Source organism: Carassius gibelio, chromosome A21, assembly GCF_023724105.1.
Source record: "Carassius gibelio isolate Cgi1373 ecotype wild population from Czech Republic chromosome A21, carGib1.2-hapl.c, whole genome shotgun sequence".
Lineage (NCBI taxonomy): Eukaryota > Metazoa > Chordata > Actinopteri > Cypriniformes > Cyprinidae > Carassius > Carassius gibelio.
This window is the reverse complement of record NC_068391.1, coordinates 14,774,934-14,800,155: the sequence shown is the minus strand read 5'-3', so window position 1 is coordinate 14,800,155 and position 25,222 is coordinate 14,774,934. Positions and strand designations below refer to the sequence as shown.

General features: G+C 39.9%; 1 protein-coding gene across 1 annotated transcript; it reads right to left on the bottom strand.

The window, feature by feature from the left end:
* Positions 1–158: 158 nt before the first annotated feature.
* LOC127941985 (dnaJ homolog subfamily C member 18-like) lies at positions 159–8,536 on the bottom strand. The gene is made up of 8 exons (XM_052537489.1): positions 8,045–8,536; positions 5,099–5,294; positions 4,600–4,745; positions 3,021–3,233; positions 2,743–2,855; positions 1,815–1,924; positions 1,568–1,740; positions 159–1,486 (listed from the first exon to the last, which is right to left on the bottom strand). Exons 1-8 carry the CDS (start codon positions 8,184–8,186, stop codon positions 1,362–1,364), a joined length of 1,218 nt encoding a protein of 405 aa, XP_052393449.1. The 5' UTR covers positions 8,187–8,536; the 3' UTR covers positions 159–1,361.
* Between the last annotated feature and the right edge of the window lie 16,686 nt (positions 8,537–25,222).

Below are 25,222 nucleotides of genomic sequence, written 5' to 3'. Positions count from 1 at the left end.
TATTTATTGAAAACCTTTGGTCACCATTGACCTTAACTATAAACCAAGATTCTGATATGATCACCTCTTCCTGACTATTTGGTTTGGTCAGTACTTTGGAGAATTCAACGTATAAAAGCACACAACTTGTGAGAATCACAGACCACAGAGAATCAATGTTTGATTAATGATTTATTTAAGCGGCACAAAAATGCACTCAATCCAAACAAAAACTTCCAGCAGTTTGTGGACCGCATGGAAATAAGATCAGAATACCACAAGTTACAGACTCTCCTAGTCACATCCAACACACCATTTCATCCCGAATGAGCGGACGCTTCATGTAGCACTTCAGAACGTCTTAGCCTTCATGCTCAAATTTGTGCTAAAGATATATTATATTATAGTATGTTATATATAGAACATAGTGTTCACTGAAATGAGGTAAAACATTAATTGTAGTTTAAAACAGATGCTCAGTAACTGTTATTTGCCTAGTTATAATTACGAATATTAAACTGTGTCAGTAACACCTTCGAACACTAACAAGGCAGGAAGAATGCATGGATGGATGCATGCAATAACATAAGTAGTTTAAGACGAATAAAGTGCCAAAAATATAAATCTAACACCGCAGATTAATAATTCTGATGTAATGACATTTAGCATTTTTGTCAGTGCACTTAACAGTTTTACCTTCTTCACAAAAACAAAAAACAAAAAAAACCATAGCTTAAAAACAGTTGCCTTTAAATGTCCAAAACATATAGCACTGTAACAAAGGACCAAAAAACTAATTTAATGTACACATGGGGCTTTTTAAATTTGCTACGTACAGAGAGCTTTGAAAAGCTGTAGTGGTCTATATCCCTGTTTTTAGAACCGTTTGTTTCCAAAAACAAAAAAAAAAATCGCTTTCTATTAAAAGTTATTGTCAAATGTAATTCACAGCACAAATTCAGAAAAAAAAACATTAATTAAATATGTTATTATATAAGTTAAATTCCTATTAACAATTAGCTTAAATGCAACAAATAAACGACAAGCACTACCTTTAATCCTGTCGGCCAGCCTGGAGTCGGTGCTCCTTAATGTAAGGAAAAAATATACCAGGCGCTCGCACAAATTAACATCTCACACACACACGAACGCACACGCGGTTGTGCATCGCAGCTGAATCAGATGAGACAAAAGCCGTCAGACTTCACCCCATTCATGGATGAAAGGCACAAATGCTCAAGCGAAAATCAGCTTGGACTCCTGCGATATCCTTCCTTTCTCCTTCTCAAAAAGGTGACCCACCCAAGTAAATTGAAATATATAACCAATACTAAAAGCTCTTTGATTAGGTAGACCATGCTGTCTAGGTGGGCGGCGCTGCCTCAGTCTCCTCTCTGTCGGCCCATGAAGCGGTGCAGCTTTTCACAGTGATCCAGCTTCATGGTCTCGGCCTTCTGCTTCAGCCGCTCGTCTCGGTACAGCTGGCCCAGATGAGCTAGATCAGATTCTGAAACAAAACAACATAGCTTTAGTGATACAGGGGTTTCTATTACAGAGCCATGACCAAATGAATGAGAAGACGTCTCACTCTGTTGCTTCTCTTTCCAGCAGCTGCTCTGTAGATGGTCAACATAGTCACTCTCAATAGTCTTCTCCAGCTCTTCCAGGGCAGAGCCGCGGTATTCTTTCTCAAAACTCTTATCCACATAGTATGGGACACCCATGTGCTGGGTTTCTCTAGACACCACCAACCCCATGGACCTGTGAGACAGAAAGCACGTGTCAGGTCTTTTCTTAAAGTGGATGTTTTGAACTATGTGTCATGATTGGCTTACGGTTTGTAGAAGAGGCTGTAGGAAGGGTTGGTGGCCATCAGCTGAGTGAATACAGAGATCAGAATGAGCACGAGCACCGGCAGCAGCTGCAGCAGAGCTGTGAAGTTGTTCTACATGGAGACAAACAGGAACAAGTATTGAGATGGACCCTGTTTACAGCATGGAAGTCAGAAACAGAATGAAGGTGAGGTCAACTGAGTGAAATTTCCAAGACCAAAAAAGTCTATCAATAGTGTAGCGGTAAGTAGTAAGTCTTTTTTAAATCAAACTGCTTTCTCTTGGTCAATCCAGTAGCAACTTGAACCCAGTGTAAAATCTGCATGTCAAAACCTTTTGCCCTCACTCGAAATTACTGACTGTGCAGCTGTGTCTTTTGAGTCAATGACTTTAATATTAAAAATACATAAATGCTATTCATACATCAACTTGAGTATATCAACAATGAACGTGTTCTACGATGAACAGGTTTTCACATTTCTGAATTAAAATTGATTTCTGTTCTTATAGCAAAGAATTAGCCTCACTAAAATGATGGAAATTAAAAACTTTAAATAGTTAAACTGTTTTCTTTAACTGCATTACTGCTTATTAATATAAAAAAACTATATATTAAAATAAAGTAAACAAAAAATGATTTCATGCAGATGACATCATAACACCACATAACATTCAATGTCCCTACTTAAAAATATATATATATTTAAAAAGCATTTTGGAAAAGAATGATTACATTTATTTAAGAATATATATATATATTTTTTTTAAATGTAATTTTTTTTATGTCAAGGCATTAAATGTAGTTTTTCAAAACCATATGCAATTTATTATGACATGTATTTGTGATCGGCTCTTATTTGAAGACTGGTCTTGTTTTAGCCCATAACTTGTGCGCTCACCTATACGATCAAGCAATCATAAGATAAGTCACCTGACTGTGGCTCTCCTCCACCTCTTCCTCCCGCCTCTCATTCGCACGGCGTCTGCGGGGCTGGTAATAATGAGAGTAGGAAGCTCCTCGGTTGGTATATACATGGATGTTGCCTGCATGAGGATAAGACTTGCTTGTTTTTTGAAATATGTGACGGAAAGATTTAGCTTGCATTGTATTCATTATTGGAACATAGAAATGTTCCAAATGAAACTACACATTGCAATGAATGAAAACGATTTCCTTAGCTGTAATGCTTTTCTTAAAGAGGTTCAGACCTGTAGGAAACCTGCCCCCGAAGAAGATGTTAAAGAGCTCCTCTGGAGAGATGTCAGCCTCAAAGTCTCGACCGAAGGTGCGGTGGTGTCCGTATGCATGAGTAGGCTGGGCTGAAGTATGACTGGATGTCTCTGCAGGGCCCTGCTCCCCACACTGATCATATTGCTGCCTTTTCTCTGGGTTACTGAGCACCGCATATGCATTGCCTATAGCTGAACACAGAACAGGATATAACAATGTGAGGGTAGTAAGAGGTCTTTTATGCTCGCCAGGGCTATATATATATATTTGATAAAAACAAAATACAATAATATTGTGAACTGTTTCTAATTTAATATGTTTTCAAATGGAATTTATTCCCAGGGGTTAGAGCACATGCAAAGCATCCAATGACTGTGGCATATTTAACATTTGAAAGGATACTATGGCAAAGTTATTGCTTTCTTTATTCAAACTGATTTTCTTTTTCATGAATATATGATTGACCTGAATAATGAATGCTGTATCATACATTTGGAAAATTTTGAGCTATATCACTGATTACCGACATCCTAGTAATTTGCTATTTTTTTGTACCACAAACAGACCTAAGTGAAAACCAGGCTTTAGTATGACTATTTCTATACGATGAGTAATATAAGCAATAATAATTGGCTTAAATAAAATATCAAACCAAGAATTGACATGATTGTATTGAACAACACTGTTAAAATACATAATCTAATATGCCTATGCATAATATGAACATAACCAATTTAAAACAAATACCTGCAGAGGGCGTCAATGGCCTGGTGACGTTTAACTTTACAGCGTGATTTAACAATGTTTAAATCAATTACATTTTAATATTTGGCCACATGCAGAAATGTTTATGTTGAAATCGCGATGTACAATAATACAATACATATTTAGACATAGGTTGATGCATTCTCCTGTGTTGGCAAAGGTTTATAAATGATTTACGTTACAAATCTAGTGAGATAATGCACACTGTTTTTCCAGATGACGTTAAGCAATTCAAATTCACAGCGTATACAGAGGAAGAGTTTAAACCCTTTCACACATACAGTCTTCACTGGTAAAGTTACATTATCAGATCATGTGTGAACAAGACCTTTTCAAAAATCCCGTTAAATATTATCTGGAAATCATATCGTTCTTATGGAGATTACATGATTACGCTGAGCTGTTTACAAAGCTATGTGACTTTATAATTGGTTTTACCTTTTTTTTTTTTTTATGTACATAGGATTATTTTTTTCTGCAGACCAACACTGCGCGCTGGAAATCCGGCACAGTGCCAGAGAACTTTAAGCCCTATATTCCTGTGCTTGCAAGTCTGAATGTTCAGTGTCACATGGTTTTTCCGAAATCATCTAATATGCTTATCTGGTGCTCAACAACATTTTTTTATTATCCAAGAACATTTATATATAAAATTTTTGCATCAATCAAAAGTATATTTAGTAATTACTTAAAAACATCTTTACTGAATAAAGTATTAATTTCCTTTAAAGGCGAATAGAACTGACCCTAAACTTTTTACCATCAGCAGTGGTCATAACATATTTGAGATACCTTTAAAAGCTTCGGTTGCTCCAGGGGCACAGTTCTTATCTGGGTGGAAGCGTAGCGCCAGCTTCCTATAGGACTTCTTCAGGTCGTCATCACTGGCATCCTTTGGCACCCCCAGAATCTCATAGAAGTCTCTGCATCTTTTTATCCTGCACAGGTTTAGGCATAGATAAACAAACAATGACTGACTTCTCATTTGTGGGTGACTACTCATGCCAGTATGGGTAAGTCGTGGCCTAATGGTAAGAGATTTGAACTCGTAATCCAAAGGTTACAAGTTCGAGTCTCGGTCCGTCAGGAATTTAGGTGGAGGGAGTGAATGTACAGCGCTCTCTCCACCCTCAATTGAGCAAGGCACCGAACCCCAACTGCTCCCTGGGCACCACAGCATGAATGGCTGCCCACTGCTCAGAGTGTGTGCACTTTGGATGGGTTAAATGCATAGCACAAATTCTGAGTATTGGTCACCATACTTGGCTGCATGTCACGTCACTTTCAGTACCTGAGCACTCCTTGCCGCTGCTCCTCCGTGTAGCTCTTCTTGTCATCGCCGGATCCCTCTGCTCTCTCTTGAGTACTGGGCCGCTGATGTGGAGCCGGGCCATCATCTTCAGAGTTTCTCCAGCCTGGTGGAGGTGTGAAGGTACGCTCTTCTTCAGGGGGAGTGCCACCATTCTTCACAATGGCATCAATCAGTACTAATGAGAGAAATCAGAGAGACATTTTAAATTGATTGTAGTGACTTTATTTATTTACTAGCAATTACAGTAAATTATACATAATTACATGCAACTAATCCTAAACCAAACCTAACCCCTATGTACATGTTGTTATTGCTAAATACTTGAAAGCGTAAAAAAGATCAAATAAAATAAAAACTAAAAATCATGTATTATTGAGCTTTTTACAACCAATTAAAGAAAATGTAAGGACCAAATTGAAGGGAACACTATACATCAACATGTTCTCTAAATGTAAGTGTCTATGGAGAACACAGTGAGTTACAACACTTCAGAGTTTGACTTTGAGAATATGACCTCTAACCAATCTCCATTGCTTTTTAATTTATTTTACACACACACAGCTAGAATATGTTAACAACTTTCATTGTACCTTTTCATTAATAAAACAGAGGTGTTAATTTTAAGACCTTAAAACGCTACATGTAATAACGTAGAACACTGTCTAAGACTTGATGGCTGTTCTGTCAATCCTTCGTCATCAGTTAGGAACCTAGGTGTGCTATTTGATAGCAATCTTTCCTTAGAAAGCCACGTTTCTAGCATTGGTAAAACTGCATTTTCCAATCTCAAAAATATGTCTAAATTATGGCCTATGCTCTCAATGTCAAATGCAGAAATGTTAATCCATGCATTTATGACCTCAAGGTGAGATTATTGTAATGCTTTATTGGGTGGTTGTTCTGCACGCTTAGTAAACAAACTACAGCTAGTCCAAAATGCAGCAGCAAGAGTTCTTACTAGAACCAGGAAGTATGACCATATTAGCCCGGTCCTGTCAACACTGCACTGGCTCCCTATCAAACATTGTATAGATTTTTAAATATTGCTTATTACTTATAAAAAGCCCCGAATGGTTTAGCACCTCAGTATTTGAATGAGCTCCTGTTACATTATAATCATTCACGTCCGCTGCGTTCTCAAAACTCAGGCAATTTGATAATACCTAGAATATCAAAATCAACTGCGGGCGGCAGATCCTTTTCCTATTTGGCGCCTAAACTCTGGAATAACCTAGCTAACATTGTTCGGGAGGCAGACACACTCTTGCAGTTTAAATCTAGATTAAAGACCCATCTCTTTAACCTGGCTTACACATAACATACTAATATGCTTTTAATAAAGGATTTTTAGGCTGCATTAATTAGGTAAACCGGAACCGGGAACACTTCCCATAACACCCTATGTACTTGCTACATCATTAGAAGAATGGCATCTACGCTAATATTTGTCTGTTTCTCTCTTATTCCGAGGTCACCGTGGCCACCAGATCCAGTCTGTGTCCAGATCAGAGGGTCACTGCAGTCACCCGGATCCAGTACGTATCCAGACCAGATGGTGGATCAGCACCTAGAAAGGACCTCTACTGCCCTGAAAGACAGCGGAGACCAGGACAACTAGAGCCCCAGATACAGATACCCTGTAAAGACCTTGTCTCAGAGGACCACCAGGACAAGACCACAGGAAACAGATGATTCTTCTGTTCAATCTGACTGCATCCTGGAATTGAACTACTGGTTTCGTCTGGTCAGAGGAGAACTGGCCCCCCAACTGAGCCTGGTTTCTCTCAAGGTTTTTTTCTCCATTCTGTCACCGATGGAGTTTCGGTTCCTTGCCGCTCTTGGCTTTGGCTTGCTTAGTTGGGGTCACTTCATTTACAGCGATATCATTTGACTTGATTGCAAATAAATGCACAGACACTATTTAAACTGAACAGAGTTGACATAACTGAATTCAATGATGAACTGCCTTTAACTGTCATTTTGCATTATTGACACACTGTTTCCCTAATGAATGTTGTTCAGTTGCTTTGACGCAATCCTTTTTGTTTAAAGCGCTATATAAATAAAGGCGACTAGACCACACAACACACTGAACACACAGCACAAATGTGATGTTCTTCATTTGTTTTTGTTTTTTATTTCAGTGCAAATGTTAAAAATTCTTAAATTAAAAATATATGCAAAAATGAACTGCATGTATAATAATAAAAAAAAGATCAAATATCTACCAATATATGCTAAATTCACTTATTTTAAAGGGAAATCCATGTTTCATACCCCAGATATTTGTTCTTGTTCCATAAACTCACTTAATTAAGTTCATTTCTCAAACGAGACTTCTAATCTTCATTTTGCATCTCAAGTAAAATTATTTTGATTTAAGATATAGACACAGTTAATTTTTTGCAGTCTATGCAACATTTCATGCCATAACTTGAATTTAAGACATTATGCTCTAGTCTCAAAACTTTTTAAGGCCTTAATTTATGGAAAGACAAATTAAGAGTTTTTAAGAATTTCTGCTGTATTTTGGCCAGACAATGGAAGTCAGTGGTTCCTAACATTTTTCAAAATATTTTATTTTGTAATCTGCAGAAGAAAGAAATACATAGGGGTTTGGACCGGAACCACATGAGGGTAAGTTACAAGTTTTTCATTTTAGATGTTAAAAAAACATTTTTTTTTTCTTTCTTAAGACTGAATTACAACAGGGACGTGTTTCACAATATCAGTCTCCACAGCGATGCACCACAGCTTTCAAAACGTCGCATGTCAGATATTTTCAACCCTTGAAGACCCAAACCCATCGCTGACCTGAGGACAGATTATATAACACACAACACCACGACGCTGCACTTTCTATTTCAGCGCACTGACCAAACACACCTGATTTGTCAATCAAAGTACAACAGCAATGATACAAACCTCTAGCCCGGGTGCTCGGGTAGATCTTCTGCGCCTCATACAGCAGCTGTAAGGCTTTCTCTTTGCGACCTGACCGCAAACACAGCTTGGCTTTCTCTATCAGCCTGTCAGACTCCTCTCGGTCCATCCCAAACGGTGACATTTCAAGCAACGACACCTCCACAAACCCGCATAAATGACGACAGTGAACGAACAGGACCAAAAAAATCAAAACAAAGCGTGTTTGACTGTAAAGACGACTCGCAATGTTGTTGACATGAAGCTAAATCTAGTGCGTTATGCTAATACAACCAAAACAATTTAACTTCCGATGTTAGACATCTTCCGCTATCTTAACGGACACCGCGACTTAGATATTAATTTATCAAAAAAAATTAATGTTTAACCCTCTGTAATAGATTTGGCTTCGTTACTGTAAAATGTGCGAGAAAGACAGAAATACAATACTGCTTGAAACCTCCTCCATCTCTAAACGGAAGCGGAAACGCATGATGAGATGGACTACAACTCTTTTACTGTCTATGACTACAACCCAAACAGCCAATTAGAAGGCGACATTCCTTGCCGTAAATGGCATGGTGGCAATACCATAAAAATCCTAAACTGGCACTCGGCAATAATGAGTGCCGATGCAGTAGTGGTTGTTATCTGTTAGATAAATATAAGCTTTCACTGAACACAATGACCTTGTACGTTTAGATTAAAATTGTTAACGAACTTCTTAAAAAAAAAAAACATGTCGCTAGGGTAGGCTATGTTACAACACACACACACACACACACACACGCACACGCACACCCACACGCACACAACCCTACTGATTGTCGAATTTTAAGGAACGCACATCATTTTCAAGATGAAAGGACTGCCTGTCGTCCTCTTGTGGCTGTAACAAGGAATAGGATTTGTCCTCCGGTATCATATCTTGAACACATTCTGACAGAGATGTATAAAGTAATAGAGACCCATACTTGAGTAAATGTACAAGTGCTCTATCAATTTAAATTTAAATTTACTACTCAAGTACTGAAAGTAAAAGTTTGTAGTTATTAAAGAAAGTAGTCAAGAGTTTGAACATATTGTTTTTACTATTTCAAATGATCAGAGGTGTCAAGTAACGAAGTACAAATACTTCGTTACTGTACTTAAGTAGAAATTTGGGGTATCTATACTTTACTTGAGTGATTATTTTTCAGCCGACTTTTTACTTCTACTCCTTACATTTTCAGGCAAGTATCTGTACTTTCTACTCCTTACATTTTAAAAATAGCTTCGTTACTGCTATTTCATTTCGGCTTGTTTTCATTCCGGCTTGTCATCATTCAAAAAAAAAAAAAAAAAAAAAAAAACCTATCCAGATAAATCGCGCCATCCGGATGGAGTGAATTTGATTGTGGTTGGATGAGAAGTATAAACATATACCATTCCGACACCCTATTGGTTTGTACGCGATCCATCGCACCTGCACGTGACACAAATCACATCACAGTCCAGCCAGGACAGACAGTTTTGGGTTCGTTTATCAAAAAATATATTTCTTAAAAGTAGGGTTGGGTATGGAAGCAGTATCCGATCGCCTCAGAGTCAGTCCGCTTAAATTTCACATGAAACCAGCGTCAGACCGGTCTCCTCCCGTCTTTCAGCGCGCTCTTCAATCCGCAGAGGCGCAAACCGCGAACGGAGCAGCGCATGCGCACTTAAACAAACAGAGGACACAAGGTATGTGTTTATCGATAGATTGTTAGAATATCCATATCTGTGCAGTTCTTTGTCATAAATACAGTTTACAAAAGGTCACGAGGTAGCAGTCGGTTTCTCATCTGTAAAGTTTTCGCTCATCACACCACAGCCGTTTCCTCCAGCGAAAATCTAGCCCTTAACACATATGAACGAACACATACTTTAATTACACTTATTTAAATATACTTAATTTAATCATACGTACTTTATACATACACTACTGTGCAAAAGTCTTAGACACGTTAGTATTTTCACTTAAAAGAATGGTGTTCGGACAGTTATTTATATATTTTGCTGTAGTGTGTCAGTATAAAATATCAGTTTACATTTCCAAACATTCATTTTGCCGTTGTCAGACTGCTTGTGCATTCAAAATCGCACTAGATTATTATTAAAATTAATGGCAAACTGATATTTCCTACTGACACACTACAGCAAAAGATATAAATAACTGGCTTAAAACCCTTTTTGGGGAGAAAATACTAATTTGTCCATAAGACTTTTGCACAGTACTGTATTTTAAAAACGACATTGTTGCTACTTTATAAAGAATGAGCATACAGTAATTCACAGAACTGATTTAAGACAGTGACAGACAGCACTCATCTTAACTAAATATCAGAGTGAGTGACAGAGATACAGTAGAAACATTATGTGTGGTTTTGTATTAAATAATGACCCAGATTGTGAAATACATTTATTAGCCTTAGATTAAGGGAAGCACAACTTGCACAACAAGCTATGGATTTATTTTAAATATTTGTAATGTTCTTTAAAGTTATCCATAGTTTTTTTTGTGGTTCTTTTTTTTAAAGTATCGGTTCAGGCACCGTTTAGGAGCCGGTACCATTTTAAAAGTATTGAAAAGGCACTGGACCCTACTTAAAAGTTATTATTTCTCACTGGCTCATTTACCAAATGAGTGCTTTTTCTTCGTCCTCCACAAATTAAACTACTGTAGGTAGTTCGGTGGCGAGACGTTTTAATAAATTAGCGTTTTCGATTGACGATGCGATTGACAATGTTGTGATAAGTAAGCTATACCAACTTTGTAACTCGTTCCCCCCCGAACACTGGACATAGCCGACGTATGGACCAAATACAAGAAGCTATCAATCAAGAAAGTATCAGGATTATGATTTCTTTTTCTATTTTAGTTTTTGATTAATCACTTGGATTAATCATTCATTTTGACAGCACTATAATGTTTACTGTAAATAGACAACCATATAAGTGTAATTGTTACTAAGCCTGCACCAATGTTCTTGTCCATTGCCCTTGCAGATTCCTGCAGCTAATCTTGGATGTACATTTACATTCCATTAAAAGTTATTGATGACAAGCCTCTGAAGTTTGACTTTTTGCACCATAACAATACTTATTGGCAACTAGTCATCATATCTCTAGTCCTTTAATGTATTTGCATTGTACTAAAGTGCGTTCATTTTAAATGGGCATATATGCGGCTGATGAAGACCTGAAGGTCGAAACGTTGCTTGATTAAATTCCTCTGGAGCAGTAGTTTTCAGTGTTCAGACTTCACTTCTTTATTTGTCTATATCATTTAGTTGTCTTGCACCTGCGTCCTAATTGGATGTTTGGGATGTGCACACCATTTTTGTATTTTCATATATGCGGCTGAAACAGGAAGCCTAGTGCACCCCAAATTTTTCAACATGAACATTTTAATATAACATTATAGTCATTATGGCCTATGGCCTTTAGAAAAATGTTTTTTTGAGGAGGGGTAGTGCACAATAGGCCCCTGTGGTGCGGCCTAAGCTTTTGTTCTTAATGGCATTTTTTTCCCCTTACATTACTTTTACTTTTATACTTTAAGTAGTTTTTTAAACCAGTACTTTTACACTTTTACTTGAGTAAAAAGCTTGAGTTGATACTTCAACTTCTACAAAAGTCTTTTTAAACCCTAGTATCTATACTTCTACTTGAGTAATGAATGCCAGTACTTTTGACACCACTGCAAATGATTAACCTAAAGGACAATCACAATTCCTTTGACTGTAACTTCTTGTAAACAAAAAACGGTTACTAGGGTTAGTTAGCCCAATTTGCAAAATGATGTCATTAATAACTTACCCTCATGTTGGTTCAAACCCATAAGACATCAGAGGGTCATTTTAGAATTTTTTGAAGCATCGAAAATACATTTTGGTCCAAAAATAGCAAAAACTACGACTTTATTCAGCATTGTCTTCTCTTCCGTGTCTGTTGTAAGACAGTTAAAAACAAAGCAGTTTGTGATATCTGGTTCGCGAACGAATCATTCGATGTAACCGGATCTTTTTGAAACAGTCCACCAAATCGAATTGAATCGTTTTAAACAGTTCGCGTCTCCAATACGCATTAATCCACAGATGAATTAAGCTGTTAACTTGTTTAATGTGTCTGACACTCCCTCTGAGTTAAAACAAACCAATATCCCGGAGTAATTCATTGACTCAAACAGTACACTGACTGAACTGCTGTGAGGAGAGAACTGAAGATGAACACCGAGCCGAGCCAGATAATGACTCGTTCACGAGTCAAGAACCGTTTCTGTCAGACGCGTCCGATTCGTGAACCGATGAGCTGATGATACTGCGCATGTGTGATTTAGCGTGAAGCAAACCGACACACAGAGCGTCTGAACCGAACTGATTCTTTTGGTGATTGATTCTGAACTGATTCTGTGTTAATGTTATGAGCCCAGGTGCAGTAAACGCCAATGACGCCATTGCATCGAGCGCAAAAGAATCGGTGAACTGTTTTCTTCAACTGGTTTATTGAATCGAACTGTCAGAAAGAACTAACGTTACTGGTCATCCGAGAACCGATGCAACCGGTTCTTGACTCGTGAACGAGTCATTATCTGGCTCGGCTCGGTGTTCATTTCTCTCTTCACAGCAGTTCAGTCAGCACGTGCAGTCTTCTTAATCGCTTGTTTCGCTCAATGATGTGCCAACTTCATCAAATCTGCCATCTACAGTTCTGGCAGTGGTTATGGAATGATTCGTAACATTATTATAATTGTAACGAGTAACGATGCAGCACATAAAAAAAATATCGGAGTAAAAGTATTAAACTCAGCGAAAATATGTACCGAAGTAAAAGTGGAAGTAGGAGAAAAAAAGAATACTCCAGTAAAGTACAGATACCGCCTTTTAGTACTTAAGTACAGTAGTGAAGTAGTTCTACTTCGTTACTATACATCTCTGCATTCTGATGAGAGCCAACTCAAAAGCTCAAAAGCACTTTTCATTAGAGCCCGACCGATATGGATTTTTGGGGGCCGATGCCGATGCCGATATTAACTCGAAAATAGCCGATTTATAAGCCGATATTTTGATTTTGAAAGTAAACTGGATATTAGACCCATTTCCTATAAACTGCACTTACACAACATTGAATAGCAAAATATCTACCTGTTCTATGTATGTGGGCTGTATAAACCATTTTCCAGAAGGGATTTATGTAAAAAAAAAAAAAGCCTTAGATTACGGTCTCAATGACTAAACAATTGCACATCAAAAGTATATATTTTTTAATGATCAAAAAACAGTCTGGTTTTAAACATTTAACACTTTTACTTTCTTCCAGTTGAAGCTGGTTTTAACAGTCTGTGTGTGTACTGTAAATAAATTATAATACTAAAGTTAAAGTATTTGCAGAAGTAGTCCCACACTTTGCTGCTACAGCATTCACCTTTTTCAGGTATCTGTAGGCAGAAAGAGAGACAGAGAAAGAATAAGCATGTGTATTAATAATATCACCATGTATCATTACTCATGTCATCATTAGAATTATAATAATAATAAACAGGGATCTCCTACATAGGCAAAAATGAGAAATTTATATATATTTTTATTTGTCAAGCAATAGGTATTACCTACTTATATTTAACTATATTATTTCAACATTTTCCTGTTATGTCTGTAAAGCTGCTTTGAAACAATATGTAAAAAAAAAAAGAAAAAAGCGCGTGTTCAGCTCACATTTATTTACATGTCCCCTCTGGTTTAATCATTTCTTACGCACCTACTGTAGTTACTGTAATTACACTATATTTGCTCTCACAGACACATTCACAACGGACCCGTAGATCTTCTCCTCTTCTCTTTGTGCAGTCTGAATCAAAACATCGTCATGCGCTGGCGAACGTAAAGTTAGCCTACTGTTACCGGAAGATTACGGAATCAATTCGAAGTTGAATGGTTAACGTTAGTGTCATGAACACACCGCTGTCAATTTTGAGAAGCACCACCTTCAAACAAGTTAATAGCAAGCATTTAAGGGGCCTGCTAAAAAGGAAGCTATATTAGCGTTAGAGTAACATAACCAGCCTGAATTCACCAAATTGTGCTCTGGACCTGAGGGTAGCCTTCTCTTCCTTGCTTCTCTCTTAATTATCATCAGCTGGACTAGCGCTATCGCTCGCTTCTTACAACGGGACAGATACATGTTTGCTGCTGACCGAAAGGAGGAACAACAGACTATTAAAACTCCGCCAACGCCATAGCGCAGCGCAGCGCAAATCGCGTTGTATCTGAAGGGCAACGCTGAACCCAGCATACCGCGTCCTGTGTGAAAGGACCATTACGCGGTCATTATGTGGGAAACACACCGCAATAGAATAAGAATAATTTAAATGCTAACGTTATAGTTTGACCTCTTATTAACGTTCGCGCTCTTCCACTAATAAACATGGTATTAGCTTTTTGGCTAATCTAATATAGCAATGCATGAGCGGCTGTAAGTGATGTTGCAGAATATTTAGAAGTGATAATGATAGGACCGTTAGCTAGAACTACCACACCGTTTTTATATACAGTGTATGAACTAAATCTACAATCATTTCACATGACGAACGACAGACTCACCTGGGTGGCTTGGCTGTCCTTCTGTAGTGAATTTCTGGCGCTGTTGTCAACTCTGGAGTTGCAGACCGCCCTCTGGTGGGCAAAGTATGCAACACTCATAACATGAGTGAAGCATGAGACTCTGTTTTTTCATGTTTCATCGGCCGTTATAAACGCCGATGCCGATTTAAATGCAATTAGCTCATATCGGCCGATAATATCGGCCGGCCGATATATCGGTCGGGCTCTACTTTTCATTAATATCAGCTAAGGTCAAGTGAACGTGTATAAATACACAAATTCAATTACACAATTACAGGTGCATCTCAATAAATTAGAATTTTGTGGAAAAGTTAATTTCAGTAATTCAACTCAAATTGTGAAACTCATGTTTTAAATAAATTCAGTGCACACAGACGGAAGTAGTTTAAGTCTTTGGTTCTTTTAATTTTTATGATTTTGGATAACATTTAACAAAAATCTCAACAAATTAGAATATGGTGACATGTCAATCAGCTAATCAACTCAAAACACCTGCAAAGATTTCCTGAGTCTTCTAAATGGTATCTCAGTTTGGTTCACTAGGCTACACAATCATGGGGAAGACTGATGATCTGACAGTTGTCCAGAAGACAATCATTGACACCCTTCACAAGAAGGGTAAGCCACAAACATTCATTGCCAAAGAAGCTGGCTATTCACAGAGTGCTGTATCCAAGCATGTTAACAGAAAGTTGAGTGGAAGGAAAAAGTTGCACAATCAACCGAGAGAACCGCAGCCTTACGAGGATTGTCAAACAAAATTGATTCAAGAAGTTGAGTGAACTTCACAGGGCACTGAGGCTGGGGTCAAGGCATCAAGAGCCACCACATGTGTCAAAGAATTTGGCTACAAGTTGTCGTATTCCTCTTGTTAAGCCACTCCTGAACCACAGACAATGTCAGAGGCGTCTTACCTGGGCTAAGGAGAAGAAGAACTGGACTGTTGCCCAGTGCTCCAAAGTCCTTTTTTCAGATGAGAGCAAGTTTTGTATTTCATTTGGAAACCAAGGTCCTAGAGTCTGGAGGAAGGATCGAGATGGAAAACCAAACTCACTGCACCCGTTTAACAAGACATTTTGGAGCACTTAATGCTACCTTCTGCTGACCAGCTTTTTGAAGATGCGGATATAATTTTCCAGCAGGATTTGGCACCTGCCCACACTGCCAAAAGCAACAAAAGTTGATTAAATGACCATGGTGTTGGTGTGCATGACTGGCCAGCAAACTCAATAGACCAAAACCCCACAGAGAATCTATGGGCTACTGTCAAGAGGAAAATGAGAGACAAGAGACCAAAAATACAGATGTGCTGTAGGCCACTGTCAAAGAAACCTGGGCTTTCATATCACCTTAGTAGTGCCACAAACTGATCACCTCCATGCCATGCTGAATTGAAGTAGTAATTAAAGCAAAAAGAGCCCCTGCCAAGTATCGAGTACATTTATAGTAAATTAACATACTTTCCAAAAGGCCTTAATTCACAAAAAATGTTTATATATATATATATATATATATATATATATATATATAAAACATTGAATTTATACACGAATTTCACAATTTGAGTTGAATTACTGATAAATAAACTTTTCCATGACATTCTAATTTATTGAGATATACCTGTATATAACAATAGAATTACAATGTTTTATGGTGCCTTTTAAGTTTTCATCATTTCAAGTTTTGTTGAACTGGTCCAGAAATTTGAATGTATCATACAAAACAAAAATATATATTTTAGCCACATTTAAGATGCATGTCACTGCACTAGCTAAACTATCAAATCGCCAGACCCTTCCATCTCTCCAGGCTTAGCATTTTGCAGGGCTGGCAGGTTTTGGTTGCATCTGGTGTCTTGGCTTGTGGTAGAAGTTTTAGTGTCTTGTTGAATTGTTGTGTATAGATTAATTTTTCTCAGTTAAGTACTGCACCATCGAATCATATTTATAAAAATGTAGTCACCTAAGACTTCTCAGAGCTCCCTGTCAGTCCCACAAGTTCTTGACACTCACATGACAACAGAGCTCACTTTCTCAGCCACCTTGGGCTCAGAGATCCTGTCAGGGCCACTGCAGAAATCCTTGAGAAGGCCACTTTCACTGCTGCTCCAAAACCTGCTGAGGTCCCACAGAGGTCTCTTATGTAAATGCACCAGAAGACAATTTTTATAGTATTGCTACTCCAAAGGTTCCTGCAAATGGGTCCCAAAGTCAGGGATGCTTCAGAAATCACTGTAAAAGGCCTCCATGTTTACACAAAACAATGACACAAAACAAATATATGTGGCCTATACAGGAACACACACATTTGTGTAGTTGGGCTTTTGATTTAAATTCTTAAATTCCGTGTATCTCACTTTACAAATACATTAGATTACACATTAATGCACTTAAAAAAAAGAGAGAGAAAAAAAGATTATGAACACAAAAGGGACATTTTATTTATCAATGAAGCATGTGTCATGTTCAATATATGAGAGCATGTCTGATAAAGGGATCATTTTATATGCAGTGCGCCAATGTAGGTCATAAGCATGATTTGTGATCCGTACACTGACCATCAGCTAGAGGCACATTAGTTCACATTCACTTAACATTAAATATAGTATGCAGCCTCCAATCTCATGCACTATGAACTGAGTGAAATCACAGTCCGTTATTGATGCCCAGCAAGTCTCTGGTAAATTATTGGTCCTCATTGTCCAGTGTAGTGCTGTGAACTGAAGACGTCTGGGGAGAATCTGTATCTGCACAGAAGAGAACTGCAGTATTACAGGGCATTTACAGATTCATATATTAGAATAACATAAAATGGGATGCTATTATCTCAGTACCAGTCATGAAAACACTGAGGAAGTCAAGTACTTACGGTTTTCAGTGTTTATTGTCCTCACAGAGACAAGAGTGATGCTCTCTTTCTCACAGTTGCTGGTCATGTTGCTTGATCAAAATTTTAGACAATTGTTAACTTGCCAACAGTTCTCTTATCTAAATATAATACATAATATTATATAATATTTTAGCAAATTCAATTCATTTGTTTGTTTTTCTTATTTTCTTCATATATTTTTAGATTTCCCATTAGTACAGTATATTGACGTCATTATTCATCAAATATTCAGATGTGTGCAGTGCATTTTGCAGAGGATTAGAACTGTATCACAATGTTGGTGTTTGTTTCTATAAAGTAGGGCAGTTCCAACTTTGCAAGGACAGTCTGGCACTTCTGACACACAGTCTGTAAGTATGTTTTCATATGTAAAGGATTTGCCACTGACAAGTTTTGAGCAGTGTAGAGTAGCGGTTGTTGTTTGTCGTTTCTCCGATCACAAATGCAGACATGGTTTTGTTTACACAGCATGATACGCAGTGCAATGCATAAAGAGACAGTACAAGTCATTATAATCTGTAATTATCTCCCCACTGGATGCAATAACTGCCTCGCTTGTAACTAGTTTTATTGGTTTTGTCTCATTGCGCCGGGACACACAGCATCACAGTATGGTAAGGGGTGTAACATTTTCGTCACACGCTTGAAGTATTAATCAATCACAATGCACTGAGCCGGGTTTCCCAAAAGCTTCGTAAGCCTAAAAAGTTCGTAAAAATTATCTTACGACTGATCTTAAAGGAACACTCCGACTTTTTGGGACTTTAGCTTATTGACAGTATCCCCCAGAGTTAGATAAGTCCATACATACCTTTTTCATTTCTCTGTGTTCTGTAAGTGTTATTTGACGCACCCACCGCTAGCCTAGCTTAGCACAAAGACTGGATGTAAATGGATACTGTTAGCATAGTAATCCCAATAAGTGACAAAATAATGCAAACATTTTCCTATTTACATGTTGTGATCTGTATAGTCACAGCATGTAAAAATAACAAGGCTATATGAGACAGAGACCATTTTTAATCGTATAAATACTGGGAACTATATTCTCAATAGGCGTAGGAGCACAGCTAACGTTACTTGGGTGGAGTGATTACTTGGGCGGAGTGATTAGCGCAGCACCCGAGACGCGCCGTGGTGATGAGCAGAGTGTTCGCTCAGAGTTGGAGTGATAGAGTCAGCAATTACTAGATAGTACATTTAAAGTGTACAATCATGGGTGTTTGCTGTATTGTAAAGAACTGCGACAATAAACAGGGGAGACAAGGTAATACTATGATGTTTCATAGAATTCCAACCCAAAACGCTGACCTGATGAATCGATGGCTACTTGCTCTGGAAATAGATCCAAACTAGGGATGTCAAATTTCGATTATTTCCATGATCGATCGTCGTTTAAATTAACGATCAATTAATCGATTAATCGTTAACCATAATACTGCAAAATGCGTCTATTGCAGGCACGCAGTCAGCGGTATGACAGGATGTGCAAAAGCCACACACACACACAAAACGCTTTCTCACTTGAATTAAATAGGTTTTAGTCTGAATAAAATGCTAGTAGCAGGATTATAAAATGAATAGATGTGATTATGATCATTTGATAAAATGAAGAGATTGCGCCATACTTTTGAGGTCATTTTACTTTGTTGACAGTTTCCAATCCCGCACGGAGAACGCTGAACGCGCCTCTTTAAATGGTTTTGTGGTGCTCGTTGTTGTATTTTAAAGCACAATTGCAATGTTTTCAACTGACATTATTGTATAAAATTATCCGAAATGTGGAGCGCGTGTGACTGCGCTGCACATTAAGTGAACTACATCGGCGCTGCTGCACCAAAACACAGTTGCTCACATTAATTTGATCCTGCTGGATTCTGTCCTAGAAAATGTCAGATTTTTAAAAATCCGGCATACAGCGCATTAGATCGTGACAGTGCATGCGTGCAGACGAGGATGAGCGAGCGCGGCTTTGGCTAGATTTATTTGGAGGTTATTGCTCATGTCTCATTCGGCACAAATCGAAATGTTTCCATATTCGCAATGTATTTGAATGTTAAACTATTATTTATAATGTAAACTAGGCTTGTACTTAACACGCATTCGCATATAGACGGAAAAGATGATCCTCTTCATATGAGCAAAAACGCGCCCACACTTCTGTTTTAAATCCGTTAATCTTAATTAGCCTATTTAAGTCGGATATATTTCGCATAGCCGATTTAAAAAAAAAAAAAAAACATGAAAACAAATTGTTATTTTTATTTTGGGCCTATTACTTAGTAGGCTATAAATTTTCCTTAAAGCATCCCATTTTGTCCCAGGGCTTAGAACCTGTGCCCTAGTCAGGTCCATGCAGAAACTTGTGAACGATGCTCGGCGTCATCGTTTAGTGACAGCAGTGAATGCTCCAGGAATGTGTCGGTCACAGCGCCTATTAATCGCTGTTTTGAATCCAGCAATTATTTATTTAGAAATGATAAGATCTGATTATGACAAGTGTGGTATAAAAGCTTTGTTTATTAGAGGAATAATAGGTTAACTGGAAAATGTTAGATCGCGACCATGCTTTTGGACCCCATAGTCTTCATTTACGCGGCTTTGTTCTGGTTTGCCGGTTGGTCACGAATTTCCACAAATTCAGTATATTTAGGCATTGTTTCTTTTCCTAAATCTTCATAGTCTAACCCTCTAATTTCCCAGGTTTATTTTATTATCTTTCGCTTTTAATAACTGTTTTCGCATCTCTTACTGTGGTAAACATGGGAAGGGAAATTAAAGATTTCATGAATTAAGAATTCGTACTTCCCTTATTTCACTTAAATCATGGGTTATTTAGGGAACAAAATTAATGAAACATGGACAATTGCCACATTAATAATTCGTAGGAATGAATTAACAAGTTGTAGGAATGAATAGACTACCTGTCCTGTCACTGTGTCCCGCAGCCCTGCAAAGCGCACGATATAAAACAGTTATCTGATGAAATGATTAGTAACTACATTTCTATTGCATTTAATGTTGAAGAACTTTTATGTTGTTTCTATTTTAATGTACTTTAAAGTTTAAATCACATTAAAAGCTTAATTTGTACATTGTGAATGAATGATGATGCTTTTATATATCGTCACCGTCACTCACAGCCGCTCGCACGTGTTGAGTGCGCATGAGCCGCACGCAGCCCAACATTGAATCGGTTAACCGACCATCGATAGCCTTAATCGATTGCATCTCTTATCGACAATTAATCGATCATCGATTAATCGTTGACATCCCTAATCCAAACACACCTGTAAACACCATCACGAAGTATTTCGTTTGCTCTGAACATTTTACTGTGGACGACTATTTTGGAATAGTCCCCAAGGATACAGCCAACCCATCGATAATAAAGACAGGACAAATTGGATCACCTGTTGCTGCGGTAAGTGTTCCGTTATGTTTTGAGATGAAAAACATTAGCTATACTGTAACAGTGCCATGCTAATGTAATATAACCTTAGGAGTGACACTATTACTTGAATAGGGGCTCCGTGTATCCCCTTTATTGTTATTATTGTGTTGTCATGAACACACTGCTCGTGATCATTATAACAAAATCACTTGGTGGACAGCTGACCATTATGTTCACTCAGCATATGGGGCGTTTCTTCCAGTTGATCTTGTTACAATGGGGAAAAAAAGTGACAACTGCCGGGTGAATTAGAGCAGAGAAATCTTCCGTGGTAGTGACGCAAATATTTTGATTGTCAAGCCTTGACATTGATGGCAATACCCGGTCCCATTCATTATGACAAAGGCACTCGGTTCTGTCGTCATAGGTTGGCATGTTCCACATTTACAGCACCAGTCTGTGTTCGTTCTGATTCTCCCTTCGACATCTTGTCTTACAGCTTCCAAAGTTTGTAACTCATCGTCTGTGTTTTCTATCTCAAAACTATATGGTTCTGGATCTTGGTTTGATACACAGTAAAATTCCTCTGAGTCTGACAATTCCTCAAGGTCAGCCATGATCACGAGTCACATCTAGCTAGTCACTTGTTTTGTTTACGGAACCATCAACAAGGCGTCTCGTGTGCTGCGCTAATCACTCCGCCCAAGTAACGTTAGCTGTGCTCCTACACCTAGTGAGAATATAGTTCCCAGTATTTATACGATTAAAAATGGCCTCTGTCTTATATAGCCTTGTTATTTGTACACGCTGTGACTATACAGATCACAACATGTAAATAGGAAAATGTTTGCATTATTTTGTCACTTATTGGGATTACTATGCCAACAGTATCCATTTACATCCAGTCTTTGTGCTAAGCTAGGCTAGTGGTGGGTGCGTCAAGTAACACTTAAAGAATGCACAGAAATGAAAAAGGTATGTATGGACTTGTCTAACTCTGGAGAATACTGTGAATAAGCTAAAGTCCCAAAAAGTCGGAGTGTTCCTTTAATATTACGGTCTGTTTCCCAAAAGCATCGTAACTTAAGTAGCACTTGAAAATCATCGTAGATCTATGGGTGCTCTGGAGTAATTATTAAGCCCTAAGTGCATCATAACTGTGACCATAATTGCATCATAAGAAGACAGATGTATGCGGTCACCTGCAGGACAATCGGTAGATTACACCTTTAACTTGATTCAAGTGCAATGTGATTATAATATAAGGATTTGATTGTGCTTCTGTCACGGCTCGTGATGCAAGGAACGAGGAGAGAGAACCAATTGCGGGTATGGTGTTTATTAAGGGTAATCCAAACGGGTAAACAAGCCAGGCAGGGTCAAAACCAGAAGATCCAAAACAAAACATAAACAAGACACGAACACAAGGCAAGGCAAGGCAAGGCAAGAATGACGGACATGAAATAACTTTAACATTAAACAAGGACTCCGTGACAAAGACACAGACAGACCGGGTATTTATACACAGAAGGATAATGGGGAAACAGGAGACAGGTGGGGGAACAATCAATTACACAACAAGGAGGAAGGTGACCAAATAAGGGAACAGGAAGTGATAAGGTGACAGACACCGTGAGAAAGGGGGACATCTAGTGGAACCCCAGGGAACACAACCCAGACACTGTGACAGTACCCCCCCTCTATGGAGCGGCTCCTAGCCCACGATAAACACAACACAGAGACCAGGAGGGAGGCGGACAGGTGGAGGCTTTAGGGGGAGGGACCGAGGGCCAGAAAGGAAAAACATGGGGAACAGGTACCAGAATGAAAACACAACACAGGGAGACCAGGAGGGAGGAGGACCGGAGGAGGTTCAGGGGGAGGGACGGAGGGCCAGACTAACTGAGGGGAACAGACAGAAATATAACAGAAACCAAGAACATAAAACAGAAGTCCATGAAGGACATGTTGAGGCGCCCACCAGGGCGGAGCAGAGGACCACCACAGCCGTGTGGTCAGGGCGGAAGCCCCCCAGGGCGGAAGCCCCCCAGGGCGGAGCAGAAGACCACCACAGCCATGTGGTCAAAGCCAGAGCCCTCCAGGGCGGAGCGGATGACCACCACGTCCTCGTGGTCGCCGCCAGAGTCCCCCAGGGCGGAGCGGAAGACCACCACATCCTTGTGGTCGCCGCCAGAGTCCCCCAGGGTGGAGCGGATGACCACCACGTCCTCGTGGTCGCCGCCAGAGTCCCCCAGGGCGGATCGGATGACCACCACGTCCTCGTGGTCGACGTCGGAGTCCCCCAGAACGGAGCGGATGACCAACACGCCCCCGTGGTTGAGGCCGGAGTCCACCAGAACGGAGCAGCAGACCACCCAGTGACTTGACTTGGCTCTGGAGGGTCATCGGTGACTGGCCCTGGCTCTGGAGGGTCCACAAACACCTGACTCGACTCCGGAGGGTCCACCGGAACCTGACTCGACTCCGGAGAGTCCACCGGAACCTGACTCGACTCCGGAGAGTCCACAGGAACCTGACTCGACTCCGGAGAGTCCACAGGAACATGACTCGACTCTGAACTGTCTGTGGAGACCTGAGGCACCTCGGCCTCGGGCACTGCCTCTGGAATGGTCTCAGGCACCGCCTCGGTCACGGCATCGGGAGCGGCCTTGGGCACTGCATCGGGAACGGCCTCGGGCACCGCCTCGGCATCGGGCACCACCCCAGCCTCCGGAACAGCATCGGGCACCACCTCGACCTCCAGAACAGCATCGGTCACCGCCTCGGCATCGGCCACCACCTCGGCCTCTGGATCAGCATCGGGCACCGCCTCGACCTCCGGAACAGCATCGGGCACCACATCGGGAACGACCTCGGGCACCACCTTGACCTCCGGAACAGCATCGGGCACCGCCTCGGTCACTGCATCGGGAATGGCCTCGGGCACCGCCTCGGGGACGGCAGCGGCCTACTCGGAAACTTCCTCCTGGACGGCAGCGGCCCGCTCGGGAACGTCCCCCTGGACGGCAGCGGCCCGCTCGGGAACGTTCTCCAGGCTTTGAGGAATGGTAGAAGCCTGTCTCCTCGTCCTCCGCCCTCTACGATGGCGAGTCGGTGGCACCTTGACTGGCGACTCAGAGTTTGAGTCGGCCATCTTGTGCTGTGGCTCTAAGCTGGCGACCATCTTGGGCTGTAGCACTAGGCTGGCGGCCATCTTGGGTTGTGGCGCTGGACTGGCGGCCATTTTGTACTGTGGTGCTAGGCTGGCGGCCATCTTGGGCTGTGGCGCTGGACCGGTGGCCAATTTGGGCTGTGGTGCTGGACCCGTGGCCAATTTGGGCATTGGCGCTGGGTTAGCAGCCATCTTGTGCTGTAGCGATGGACTGACGGCCATTTTGTGCTGTGGCCCTAGGCTGACGGCCATCTTGGGCTGTGGCACTGGAACAGTGGCCAATTTGGGCATTGGAGCTGGGTTAGCGGCTATCTTGTGCTGTGGCGCTTGGCTGGTAGCCATCCTGGGAAGTGGTGCTGGGAACACAACCCAGACACTGTGACAGCTTCATTGTACACTTTATGACTCATTTTCTTATTTTTTTTTATTAATTTATAAATTAAATAATTAAAAAGGGCAGAAACATAGAAATTACTTGTAGTAAACACTCTTGAGCTCTAAGATCAATCGTTATCGGGAACCCCGGCCTTGGATAGCTGGCCAATCAGCATACACCTTGGTTTTCAGACCGATGCAAACATTTGTATTTTAACCAATGTAAAAACTTTGTAAAAATCGACTTTTCAGAAAGGCAGGGCATAGAGGAGTACACAATACACATGTGGAAAATAATGTGTTTTTGAACCTTAAACCACATTAACATGTTGCATTACACCAAATACAAAAAATAATCTTCTTTTTAGCAACGTCATATGATATGACCCCTTTAAGGAATGGTTAACCCAAAAATGAAAATTTACTCAACCTAAAGCCATAAAAGGTTTAGATGAGTTTGTTTCTTTGTCGGAACAGATTTAGAGAAATTTAGCATTACATCACTTGCTCCCCAATGGATCCTCTGCAGTGAATTGGTGCCATCAGAATGATTAAATCAAACAGCTGATAAAAGCATCACAACGATCCACAAGGAATCCAAAAGACTCGACCATCAATTAACCTGAAGCAAAGAGCTGTGTGTTCACTATACAAGAAACAAATCCATTATTAAGGCAGTATAACTTCAAACCATTGCTTCCAGCCAAAAT